The sequence below is a fragment of the Panthera leo genome, chromosome A2 (genome assembly GCF_018350215.1).
Source record: "Panthera leo isolate Ple1 chromosome A2, P.leo_Ple1_pat1.1, whole genome shotgun sequence".
In the NCBI taxonomy this organism is placed as follows: Eukaryota; Metazoa; Chordata; class Mammalia; order Carnivora; family Felidae; genus Panthera; species Panthera leo.
Window position 1 is genome coordinate 69111244 of NC_056680.1, and position 13821 is coordinate 69125064.

Consider the following 13821-nt stretch of genomic DNA (forward strand, 5'->3'; position numbering starts at 1 on the left):
GAAAGTATCTTTTTAATATCTGTCATCACCTAGCATCATCTGGCATTCAATCAATGTTTAAATGCGGGGGGGGGGGGGGGGGGGGGGGGAGGGGGACTGAAATAAGATATTTTCTTCAAGGAGAAATTATTAGATCTATATGGTCCCAAATAATGAAAGTAACAAGAACAATGAGAACCAACAGACTGTTTTTAATCATATTTGGATTATATAAATGGCAACATATATTCGCTTGTGTCCTTTTATTATATTCTGTTCCTGGGCAATTAATATTGGAGGAATCTTTCGGGCCAATTAAATATTTAGATGATTAAGTATTCTTCCACATTACTTCTTGTTACCAAAGATATGTTTATTCAAAACAGTGGGACTGAAATAAAACGTGAAAAGGAAAAAAAAAAAAAAAAAAAAAAAGGCCTGTGGCTCCTCCTCCAGACACCCCCCTCCCAACTGTGATGAATAGGAGGGACTGTTTCCCCCCCTGCCCCTGGGAGACACTATCCTTGCAGTGTTTTAGGCTGTTTTGAAATTCTTTTCTTTGGAACAATTTTTTCCCCCTTAATATCAAAGAGCTGCTGCTGCTCGCGAGGCTGGCTGGCGCACCAGGGGCCGAAAACACCAGAGGCACCGCTCGGCTGGTGAAAATGCAGATTGATGATGGCGCGTCCAGGGACGCGCCTTCCCTGTTCTGCAACCCGCAAACACCTTGAATGACAGCGAATTATTCTCTACAGGTTTTTCCTGCGGGAAAGTACCCCGCGCGGCCGTTCGGCTTTCTCTAGAAAATCGTGAGACGGGCTCGGCCGCAGAAGAGGAGCCGGAGCGGCGATCCCGGGAGCGCTTCCAGAGAGCCCGGGGGCTCCGGCCTCTGCCGCGAGCGTCTCCTCGGACCGGCTGTGCGGGCCGCGGGCTGGGAGCGGACGGCGGCGGCGAAGGGACCGCGCGGTCAGACGTGAGCGGACTCGGCCGCCTGGCGCAGCGGAGGGCCCGGCTTTAGTGCTCCCCGCCGGGCAACTTTCACCGGAGCCCGCGCCGCCGGGGCTCGGCGGCCCGGTCGGCGTCCAGGCGGGGCGGGGGCACCACGTGGAGCACACCGGCTGCCGCCAGATGTGCCAGCCACCCGCTCCGAGGCAGGCCCCTCGGAGAGGCTCCAGCCCGCCCCGAAGCCCCGCCGGTGCTCGCAGCTGGCGGCCTTCGTAAAGAAAGCCCTCGCCTTCCGCCGCGCAAGGTCCCGGGGAGAGGCGGCGGCGCGAGCACTCCCGGCTCCCAGAGCGCGGCTCGAAGCGAAGCGCCTCGCCAGGAGGTTTGTCCCCGCCCGCACGCCGTGCCGCGCGGCCCCAGTGGTGGGGCACCGGGCGCGCGGCGGAGATGGGCGAGACCATGTCAAAGAGACTGAAGTTCCATCTGGGCGGGGAAGCGGAGATGGAGGAGCGGGCGTTCACCAACCCCTTCCCGGACTACGAGGCCGCGGCCTCGGCGGTGTTCGCCGCCGGAGCGGCCGAGGACACAGGCTGCGCTCGCCCCCAGCCCACCACCGACGAGCTCGGCCTCCCTTTTCACAACGATGGAAAGGTGAGTCGGCAGCTGGCCTCGCCCGGGCCTTGGGCCGCGCCAGGTAGGGGGGGAATCCCGCCGATGGTAGAGTCCATCCGCCCCTCCCCGCCCCCGTGTGACGTCACCGGTCCGCGCCCGCGCGAGAGTCTCAACCTGGGAGGGCGCAGAGATCGGAGGCGACTGTCTCGTGGGCGCTTTCTGTGTTACGAAGCTGCGCTGCTTCCGGGAGGGAGGGCTGTGCGTTTTGTTTTGTTAGCCACGTTCCCTTGGATAGGCACCACTTTTGATATTAAGACTCATGCTTCAAAACTGAAAAGTCTTGCCAGCCTTAGCCAGCTTGCCCACACAGAAAACCAAGAATACTTTTTCACAACTTTCTGTCCACTCAGCTTTTATCTCTTATTCTGGAACAACCAGTCCTTTTACTTGAGGACACAGTTGCACTTTTTTTTTCTTTAACAAAAGACATGTTCTTCATATTTTTCCTTATCCAAAGAAATACATTGTGTTTTTTCTTAGCCCACTTTTAATACGCTGTTGTTTCCTTTTAACCTTGTTATTTCTATTAGTTTTAAGGACATGTATTGACTAGAATTCTTAATCCTTGGAAACCTTAATTTCTAGTAAAAACTAAGAAGTAAACAATTACGGATTGCCTGTTCCACAGGCATTCTGTGAATTGGCTATTCTATGAATTTCACGATTTCTAGAAGTATATTCATCCTTACAGTAAATTTTTCAGTGTGGCACACCTGTTTACCAATGAACTTAAATAGCTTTAGGTCCTTTAATAAGAAGCCAAAAGTAGCTGAACGTATGTTCAGTAATCAGTGCCTCAGAATTTTATCTTATTTAGAAATGATCTAGACATGATGTGGGAAACTAAAGGCAAAGGAACTGTAGATAAAATTAAATTTCCAGATAACCTGCAGCCCATTGACAGATACTTGAGAAAGGCAGAGTCTGACATTCTTCCAGGAACTCCACCTGTCTTAATGCTAGGTAGAGAGAAAAACAACTTTAGCTTGACAATAGCTAGGCCTCCAGGATCCTGTGATTCTTCTTTAGCAGGTGAAAGTCCTTTTGGAAACTTGCTTTACCTCCCCCAACTCCCAAGCATATAATCAGTCACCCCTCACAAGCACAGTGCAGCTCTTTCTGCCCAAGGGTCCTGTCCCTGTGCTTCAGTAAAACCACCTTTTTGTACTGAAGGCATCTAAGAATTCTTTCTTAGCTGTCAGCTCCGAATCCCAACACTCCAAACCACATCAGAGACTTTAATTTACCTGTTGTTAATAATTATGTGTAACTTATTCATGAGAATTTCATGAGACATTAAATAGGTAGCCTTCATATGAAGTTGTTTTTCTGGCTGACAAATTTTATAAGAGATAACATGACCTTATGACTAGTGCACCCAGATAGAATAAAAGCTTTATGTCTGCATTATATTTAATGCTGAGAATGTCGAGAACTGACCTCTGTGCTGTGGAGCCGTAATATATAACACGAAGACAGAATTGGAGAATAAAGAAGGAAAATAGTTTGTTACATTGCTGGGCAAATGAGGCTGCAACAGGCTAAGGCCTTTAAAAACTGCAAGCCCCCCACAGAAAAGGGCTGGGGTGGGGGAGGTTTATAGGAAAATACAGGATCTAGCAGGTTTTGACTGGAATTGGGTGCTGCCAGCCTCCTACCTCTTGCCTTTTGGGTGGTACCAGGTTCCGGAAACAAAAGTCCTTAAGAATGGAGGAAGGGAGCTTTGCAGAAGAGACGAAAAAGGTTACTTTAAAATCGAGCTTTACTGAAGCATGAGTGCAGCCATTTTGATTTTTGTTCAACTTTATGCTTTTAACTGGTTTCAGTAACCCTTAAGACATGCCTATTTTAATTAAACCAACAAAGTTTAACTGGCTTCTGTTCACCGAAGACTATCATAGATCATGTGAACTTGAAAACCATTTGGATTCATTTCTGTGTTTCTGAGAGTATACTTACTTTATGTAAGCACTTACTTTTCATTACGCCAATTAAATATAGCTCTTTTCAAATTAGTTTTGGCTGTACCATTTGTAGCTTAAAAAAAAAAAAACACCCCATCGTTAACATACATGTATAGACATACATAAAAATACAGAAAGGCAAAACAGATCTTATGGTTCGGGGTTCCTAAAGATCTTGTAGAACATTTACATCTCACAGGCACAGAGAAAGGATATAAATGTCTGCAAAGGGCATATGTTTCCTAAGTCCAGATCTTTTACTGTATCTGCAAGACTTTTGAGATGAATAAGGTGAGTTCTGGGATTGGTAAAAAGGATAGATGGACTTTGAATGGGTTCGAGAGCTACATTGCTTTTCTGTAAAGCCTTATTTTGTAAGAGAAGTACAGTCGTTTTTAATTCCCCAAAGAATTGGATTGCAACCTGAATGATATCAAGAGGCTGACCTAGCCATCCAGCTATATTATCTTCAGTTTGCTTCTTCTGGTTCACTAGGTAGAGGGTAGAATCTGCATTTTTAACAAGCTTCTAGGGAATGCAGATGTTCGGGTTCACAGATCCCACTTTGAGGAGAAAAGCTCTAGAGTATACTCCCTCCCTAACCCCCACTTTAGTCCATTTAGAATCAAGAAAAAAGCATTGTATTTCTCTGGACAATTGAGAAGTGCTGATTTCCTTATTTTTCCCTAATACGCTATGAGGTTAAACAAATTTCGGAAGTAAAAAAGCATACACTTTAAAACAAAAACAGAAAATTGTATAAAGAATTATAAAGCATTTCCAACAGCTCAAGATTATGCCAAATTATAGATACCATGTAAGAGTGTTCTTTATCTTCCTTTTTTCTCTGCTGAGAAAGCTTTCAAATTCTTAGGATCTGTCAAATCCTTCAGAATTGGCTCCAGTCTACCTCTTCAGCCTCATTACCACCCAGGGTTTTTCAGGCTCCCTCCTCTCTAGTCATATTTTACCCCTCGCCAGTCTCTTAACGTAGTTTCTTGTAAGTCCCTGTGCATGCAGCTCTCTCCTTAATCTGTCAAATCTGTGCTGTTAAATTAATTAAACAAGGAGGCCATTACACACTGGGGTGGCTCTCATGCCCTGGTGGTCTACATAAGCAAACCAAGATCTAAGTCAATAAATACCCCACAGTTACAAAATCAAAACGCTAAGGATAACCAATCACAGACAGCAAACGGCTTAAGCTACAGCCAGTCGAATAATTTCCGTCCTTTGCTTCTGTCTCTCCCCTGGCTCCTGTCAGCAGAGAGCTCCTAACCACTTCCGGTTTGGTGCTGTCCAATTCAAACTGATTTGTCCTTAAATAAATTTTTAATATGCCTCAGTTTATCTTTTTATGAGTTCTGGTGTCAGAAGAGGGACCTAAAGGTCCCTCCCCCCCATCCATGGGTCCCAGGTGCAGTGAACGACCAACCAGGCAAAAGTACCTGTTGAGCCCCTGTGGCCGCTTTCTCATTGCCTCTGGAGGTCGCCGCTGAGTCCCTCCTTGGATCCTAGCTCTGCAGCTTTTGCATTATGAAGCTTCTGACTTTACTTAAACATTTCTTTTTCCAGACTCAATCCAATTCAACAACCAGACTGGGTCTGGGGTTGGGTGGGGTCTGACTTAAAACTGAACTGGGTCCCACGTGAGAGTTCAGGTGAGTAAAATTTTGTTTTAAGGCTCAGGCTTAAAACCTTAACCTTATCAAAAACAATCTTGAATTACAGTGGCCACAATCGAGAACTTTTAACCATCCTAGATAAGCTTATCCATTTATAAGTTGCCATAGAGAAAAAGGGTGTCAGCCAAGCACATGCCTTAGAGGGTACAGGGAAAATTATTTCTCCTCCAAAGTTTGAGGACTAGGATGAGACCCACTAGGATATCCTCTCCAGAGCCTACAGATCCTGAGAAAACCGTCAGAAGCTGGCAAAGCGTGAGATTCTTACTAGTCAGCTCTCCCAGATCTCTACCTGTGGTTCCGGGTCCGGAGAGGAAGGTCAATTTTATGTTGTCCCTTCCTTTCCCAATTCAAGTTGGCAGGAAAAAACATTTGTCAAAATTATATCCCTGAATGTGAGTCATGAATTGGCTTTCAGGTACCCACTGGTTATTGATCCTTTCTCTCCAAGGGACAGCTATTGCCTTCTTATTTTTCTCTTTTTGTGTCCTGAGAACTTGGCTTGGGTATCTGCCTGCCTGGAGCACACATGTCCTTGTGTGTGTAGGCGGTTCAGCTGTCAGGCGGGGTGCTCCAAAAATACGGCTGCACAGAAATGTGTGCTGAACTCCATTTGTGGCTGGGGTCCCACCACGTGTTGCTGGCTTTCAGAGAAGTTGTCTGAGTTCTTCCTTGGGCTATCTTTGGGAGTGGCTCCAGATCTTGGGAGGTTAGTGTCCTTTGCACCCAATTTGGGATGCTTCTTGCATCCAAGGGGTTTCTCAATACAATCAGAAATATTTACTTTCAGAATCCGACTGAAACCTGACAAGATATCTGAAAGGATTTTTTTTTTTTTTTTAAGTAGCTCCATGGTCAGCAGTTGGCCAAATGGAAGCTGATATTCAGAACCTGAAACTTTTTTTTTTTTTGAGACCTCCCCTAAGCTAAAATGAAACTATGTACCGAGAGGGAAAGAAAAATATTTTGGAGCCACTGTGGAAGAATTTACTAAACATTCCAAAGACACAGCTCTAAATCTAGAACATAAGACTCTTCTGATTTCCATCTTAGTTGATAATCTTCTCCCTGGTATAAAGAAGCAAACTGAAGATAATATAGTTGGATGGCTAGGTCAGTCTCTTGATATCTATCATTCAGGTTGCCATCCAGTGATCCAGAAACTGCATGTAACAGGTCCCCAGGCTAGAGCATTAGTATGCCTTTTGCTTGGGAGGAGCACTGCTCTACAGTTTTGTTGAATTTTTTAAAATATGAACTTGGGGCACCTGGGTGGCTCAGTCAGTTAGGCATCTGACTTCTGCTCAGGTCATGATCTCATGGTTCCTGTTCTCAGCACAGAGCCCACTTTGGAACCTCTTTCCCACCCTCTCTCTCTACCCGTCCCCCGCTTGTGCTCTCTCTCTCTCAAAAATAAACAAACATTAAAAAAAAAATTTAATAAAAAAAGTCGGATGCTTAGCCAACTGCCAGGCACCCCACTCCTGCTGTATTTAAAGCCTTATTCATATTCAGCAGTTTGGTTCATGCATAACTTGAAAGCTTACCTTATGTTTTTAGGATTCCTTTATATGTGCATGGTGTTTGTTTATTTGTTTGTTTGTTTTAGAGAGAGAGAGCATGCAGAGCCGGGGAGAGGCAGAGAGAGAAGAGAATCTCAAGCAGATTCCAAGAGTTCAATCCGGAACTCAATCCCAGGACCCTGGGATCATGATCTGATGTGAAATCAAGACATTTTACCAACTGAGCCACCCAAGTGCCCCATTTAAACACCTATTTACATTTCACTTTTCTATTTAAAGATCATGATTTCTTTACAGATTTCTGTTATTTCCTCAAACACAACTTTCATCAGAAAGTACAGAAAAGGGCCGCGTGGGTGCCTCAGGCAGTTGAGTGTCTGACTTCAGCTCAGGTCATGATCTCGGGGCTCCTGGGTTCAAGCCCCACATTGGGCTCTGTGCTGACAGTGTGGAGACTGCTTGGGATTCTCTCTCTCTCCCTTTCTCTCCGCCCCTCCCTCACTTGCCTTCTCTTGCTCTCAAAATAAATAAACTTTTTTAAAAAAATATAGAAAAAACAAATATTTTAGAAAGAAAATTATTGCATATTCCTTACTTTTCATACAGGACTACTTGTTTTTTTCGGAAAATACCGTGTCTTTCACCTAAACATCTTTTTTGTTTCCTCTTTGTACTGCAGCATAGAGTGCCTTCCCCTGTACTTTTCACATGGCAAACTCATCCTTCTAGAAGACTCATGGTAGATGCTACCTTCTCTGTGAAGCTTTATTTCATTTTTCATAGGAATCTTTGTTACTTGGCCACACCCAAGCCGTTCAAAGGGTTAACTAAGTAAGTTGTGTTATTTCTCTATTGCTGCCATAAATTATTGCAAGTTTAGCAGCTTAAAACACCACCTATTTATTTGCTCACAGTTGTGAGGCAGAACTGGGAACAGTGTGGCTCAGCTGGTTACCTGCTTCAAGTTTCACGAGGCCAAAATCAAGGTGTCAGCACGGCCACCTCCCTTTCCGGCAGCTCTGGGGATGCAATGCTTCTGGTCTCGTTCAGGCTGTGAGCCCAAATGAAGAACTTGTGGGGGTAGCACTCTGGTCCCTATTTCCCTGCTCTTGCCTTCCAGGGGCTGCTCTTTGCTCCTTGATGCTGCCTGATTCTTTCTCATGCTCTCCTTGTGGCCCCTTGTCACCTCTCACATGTCAGGTCTCCCCTGTCTTCTTCACCTTCTCTCACATCCTTCCGACTCTACACAGAGAAAGTTCTTGCTTTTAAACGTTTATTTATTTTTGAGACAGAGACAGAGCATGAACGGGGGAGGGTCAGAGAGAGAGGGAGACACAGAATCTGAAACAGGCTCCAGGCTCTGAGCGGTCAGCACAGAGCCTGACGCGGGGCTCGAACTCACGGACCACGAGATCACGACCTGAGCCGAAGTCGTCCGCTTAACCGACTGAGCCACCCAGGCGCCCCAAAAGTTCTTGCTTTTAGAGGTTTGTGTGATTAGACTGGCTCTACCTGAATACTCTCCCTAAAGTCTTTGACTTGTTTCAGGTTCCAGGGATTGGGGCATAGATGTCTTTGGGGCTGTTTTGCCTACCATAAAAGTCCTTAGCATATTGGTTAAAAGTTTGGAATCTAGAGCTGGCTACCTGGGTTCAGGTTCTAATTCTACCACTTATTGTTTGTATCACTTTTGGCAAATTACTTTACCTCTCTCCCTGTGCCTCATATTTGTCATCTGCAAAATAGGAGTAATAATTATATCTTACCTGTAGGGTTATGTCGATGACAGTGACAATGACTGATGAAAGGGTACTAACGGACTTAGAGGACGTACATTCTTTTAATGGAGCTTAGGGAACTTTCTGCACACAGCTATGCAAAGGAGGCTCAGCAGTGGTTTTTGTTGTTGTTTTCCATTGGAGGAACAAGCTTTCGTGGACTTCTACCCTACAAAGTGCCCCACTGATGATACCCCCTAACCAAAGAAAGGTCTCCTCCAGTCTCACAGGGGTTGTTAATGCCTTTCCATCTCCTCTTCACCCTTCTGAACACTCTGGCTATACACTTGCCCACCTTCAGAAGCAAGGATTTAAGAATAGCCACAGTGAATTCCTGAAAGGTGAGTTGAAGATGGTTTTCTAAGATGTATCATTTTCCTAGAAGCTCCAGGCTGTAACCATGTATGAAATCTCTCTTCCTCTCTCTCTCTCTCTCTCTCTCTCTCTCTCTCTCTTTGTCTCTGTCTCTCCACACACACACACACACATACACACACACACACACACACACACACACACACACACACACAGACATTTATTATGTAGCATCATAATTATCTTTATGTCTGTCTCATTAGACCAAGAGCTCTGGAGAGTAGGAACCCAGTCTTATTCACCTTTTGGCCCAGTAACAGTGCCTGGCACACGGAAAACAATGATTATTTATTTTTCAAAAGAATAAGTGAATAATACTAAGCTCAACATTTGCTAATAATCCAGATCGTGTTTCTGCTTCTTTTTCTCAACTTTAATTTTTATTTAAATTTTAGTTAACATGCATTGCAATATTGGTTTTAGGAGTAGAATTCTCATCACGCACGCAGTGCTCATCACAAGTGCCCTCCTGAGTACCCATCCCCCATCAACCCCCCCATCTTCTACCCACCTCCCTCCGTCAACCCATAGTTTGTTCTCTATAGTTAAGAGTCTTTTGTGGTTTATTTCCCTCTCTTCTCTTTTGTTCCCCCTTCCCATATGTGCATCTGGTTCGTTTCTGACATACCACATGTGAGTAAAATCATGGTATTGATCTTTCTCTTATTGACTTACTTCACTTAGCATAATACATTCCAGCTCCATCCACATCATTACAAGTGGCAAGACTTCATTCTTTTTGATGGCTGAGTAATGTTCCATTGTGTATACCACATCTTCCTTATCCGTTCATCAGTCGATGGACATTAGGGCTCTCTCCATAGTTTGGCTATTGTTGATAATGCTGCTATGAACATTAGGGTGCATCTGCCTCTTTGAATCTGTATTTTTGTGTCCTTTGGTAAATACCTAATAGTGCAATTGCTGGATTGTAGGGGGATTTCTATTTTCTTATGGGATCTCTATAATGTTTCCTAGAGTGGCTACACCAGTTTGCATTCCCACCAACAGTGCAAAAAGGTTCCTCTTTCTCTGCATCCTTACCAACATCTGTTGTTTCTTGAGTTATTATTTTAGCCATTCTGACAGGTGTGAGGTGGTATCTGATCATGGTTTTGATTTGTATTTCCTGGATGATGAGTGATGTTGAGTATCTTTTCATGTGTTTGTTGGCCATCTGGATGTCTTCTTTGGAAAAGTGTCTATTCATATCTTTTGCCCATTTCTTCACCGGGTTATTTGGTTTTTGTGTGTTGAGTTTGATAAGTTCTTTATAGATTTTGGATATTATCCTTTATCAGAATTGTCATTTGCAAATATCTTCTCCAATTCCATCAGTTGCCTTTTAGTTTTATTGTTTGTTTCCTTTGCTGTGCAGAAGGTTTTTATCTTGATGAGGCCCCAATAGTTCATGTTTGCTTTGATTTCCCTTGCCTTTGGGGATGTGTCTAGTAAGAAGTTGCTCTGGCCAAAGTCAAAGAGGTTGCTGCCTGTGTTCTCCTCTAGGACTTTGATGGCTTCCTGTCTCACATTTAGGTCTTTCATCCATTTTGAATTTATTTTTGGGTATGGTGTAAGAAAGTGGTCCAGTTTCATTCTTCTGCATATTGCCGTCTAGTTTTCACAGCACCATTGTTGAAGTCTGCCTTTTTTCCATTGGATGCTCTTTCCTGCATCCAACTTGTTGAAGATTAGTTGGACATACATTTGTGGGTCCATTCATCGAACTCTGTTGTGTTCCATTGATCTATGTGTCTGTTTTTGTGTCAGTATCATATATCTTGATGATTACAGCTTTGTAATATACCTTGAAGTCTTGCATTGTGAAGCTTTGAGTTTTGGTTTTCTTTTTCAAAATTACTTTGTTAATTTGGGGTCTTTTCTGGTTCCATACAAATTTTAGGATTGTTTTTGTAGCACCGTGAAGGATGCTGGTGTTATTTTGATGGTGATTGCATTGAGTGTGTCGATTGCTTTGGGTAGTATGGACATTTTAACAATGTTTGTTCTTCTAAAACATGAGCATGGAATGTTTTTCCATTTCTTTGTGTCCTCTTCAGTTTGCTTCATAAGCTTTCTGTAGTTTTCAGTGTGTAGATCGTTTACCTCTTTGGTTACTTTTATTCCTAGGTATCTTATGTTTTTGGTACAATTGTGAATGGGATTGATTCCTTGATTACTCTTTCTGCTGCTTCATTATTGGTGTGTAGAAATGCAACCAATTTTTGTACGTTGATTTTATATCCTGCGACTTTGCTGAAGTCCTTGGTGGAGTTTTGGGGGTTTTCCATGTTGTCTGTGAATGGTGAAAGTTTGACTTTTCCTTGCTGATTTGTATGCCTTTTATTTCTTTTTTATTGTCTCATTGCTGAGGCTAGGATTTCCAGTAGTGTGTTGAATCACAGTGCTGAGAGTGGACATCTCTATTGTGTTCCTCACCTTAGGGGAAAGCTCTCACTTATTCCCCATTGAAGATGACATTAGCTGTGGACCTTTCATATATGGCTTTTATGATGTTGAGGTACGTTACTTCTGTCCCTACTTTCTTGAGGGTTTTTATCAAGAAAGGATGCTGTATTTTGTCAAATACTTTATTTGCATCTATTGAGAGGTTCATATGGTTCTTATCATTTCTTTTATTAAAGTGGTGTATCACCTTGATTGATTTGTGAATACTGAACCAGCCATGCAGCCCAGGAATAAATCTCACTTGATTATGGTGAAGAATTCCTTTAAAGTACTGTTGAATTCTGTTTTCTAGTATCTTGTTGAGAATTTTTGCATCTAGGTTTATCATGGATATTGGCCTGTATTTCTCCATTTTAGTGGGGTCTTTGTCTGGTTTTGGAATTAAGGTGATAATGCTGGCTTCGTAGAATGAGTTTAGAAGTTTTCCTTCCATTTCTATTCTTTGGAACAGTTTGAGAAGTATAGGCATTAACTCTTCTTTAAATGCCTGGTGGAATCCCCCCCCTGGGAACCCATCTGGACCAAGAGTCTTGTTTTTTGGGAGATTTTTGGTTATTGATTTAATTTCTATACTGGTTATGGGTCTGTTCAAATTTTCTTTTTCTTCCTGTTTGAGTTTTGGGAGTTAGGGAATTTCTAGGAATTTGTCCATTTCTTCCAGATTTCCCAGTTTTTTGACATATAATTTTCATAGTATTCTCTAAGTGTTTGCATTTCTCTGGTATTAGTTGTGATCTCTCTTCTTTCATTTGTAATTTTATCTATTTGGGTCCTTTCTCTCGCTCTTTTTTTTTTTTTTTTTTTTTTTTTTTTTTAATAAGTCTGGCTGGGGGTTTATAGATTTTTTTTAATTCTTTCAAAGAACCAGGTCTAGATTCTATGGTCTGTTCTAGCATTTTGTTGTTGTTGTTTCTTTATCATTTAATTCTGTATTCTTTATTATTTCCCCACTTCTGCTGGCTTTAGTCTTTACTTGCTGCTCCTTTTCTAGATCCTTTAGCTTTAAGGTTAGGTTGCTTATTTGGGATGTATCTTGCTTCTTGAGATAGGCCCGAATTGCAATGTACTTTCCCCTTAGGACTGCCTTTGCTGCATCCCAAAGGTTTTGGACTGTCGTGTTTTCATTTCCTTTCCTTCATGTATTTTTTAATTTCTTCTTTAATTTCCTGCATAGCCCATTCATTCTTTAGTAGGTAGCGCTTTAACCTCCATGTATTTGAGGATTTCCAAAATTTTTCCTGTGGTTGACTTCAAGTTTCATAGCATTGTGGTCTGAAAATATGCTTATTATGATCTGAATCTTTTTGTACTTGTTGATGCCTGATTTGTGACCCAGTATGTGATCAGTTGTGGAGAATGTTCCATGTGCACTCAAGATGATGTGTATTCTGCTTTAAGATGAAATGTTCTGAATATATGTGTTAAGTCCATCTGGTCTACTGTGTCATTTAAAGCCATTGTTTCCTTGTTGTTCTGCTCAGATGACCTTTCCATCACTATAAGTGGGGTATTGAAGTGTCCTACTATTATGGTATTGTTATCAATGAATTTCTTTTTGTTTGGGATTAATTGATATATATATTTGGGTGCTTCCAAGTTGGGTCATAAATGCTTACAATTTTTAGTTCTTCCCTTTGAATAGACCCCTTAATTATGATATAATGCCCTTCTTCATCTCTTATTTCAGTGTTTGTTTTAAAATCTAGTTTGTCTGGGGGCGCCTGGGTGACTCAGTAGCTTAAGCAGCCAACTTTGGCTCAGGTCATAATCTCATGGTTTGTGGGTTCAAGCCCCATGTTGGTCTCTGTGCTGAACGCTCAGAGCCTGCCTGTAGCCTGCTTTGGATTCTGTGTCTCCCTCTCTCTCTGCCCCTCGCCCACTCACAGTCTGTCTCTCAAAAATGAATAAACGTTAAAAAAAATTAAAAATAAAATAAAATCTAGTTTGTCTGATGTAAGCATTGCCACCCCAGCTTTCTTTTGGTTTCCATTAGCATGATAGATGGTTCTTCATCCCTTCATTTTCCATCTGTAGGTATATTTTGGTCTAAAATGAGTCTCTTGTAGGCAATATATAGATGGATCTTTTTTTTTTTTTTTTTTTTTTTTATCCTTTCTGATACCCAATGTCTTTTGATTGGAGCATTTAGTCCATTTACCTTCAGAGTGATTATTGAAAGATAGAAGTTTAGTGCCATTGTATTTTGTTACCTGTAGAGTTGGTGTCTCTGGTGGTGCTGCTCTCTGGTCCTTTCTCGCTTTTGTTACTTCTGGTTTTGTTTTTTTGTTTTTGCTTTTGTTTTTTCCTCTACTTAAGAGTCCCACTTAAAATTTCTTGCAGCGCTGGCTTAGTGGTCAGAAACTCTTAGTTTTTGTGTATGTGTGTTGGGGGGAGGCGGGGGGAACTCTTTACGTCTCCTTCTGTTTTGAATGAC

The 13821-nt window shown here is 42.6% G+C and overlaps 1 protein-coding gene across 1 annotated transcript in view; it reads left to right on the forward strand.

Annotated features, from left to right (window-relative positions):
* The first annotated feature begins 1278 nt into the window (after window positions 1-1278).
* The window catches only part of LANCL2 (LanC like 2), a 50053-nt gene continuing 37510 nt past the window's right edge, over window positions 1279-13821 (forward strand). The window contains exon 1 of the mRNA XM_042914145.1: window positions 1279-1572. Within this exon, the coding sequence (XP_042770079.1) occupies window positions 1369-1572 (204 nt within the window). The 5' untranslated portion in view covers window positions 1279-1368. The remainder of the gene's footprint in view (window positions 1573-13821) is intronic.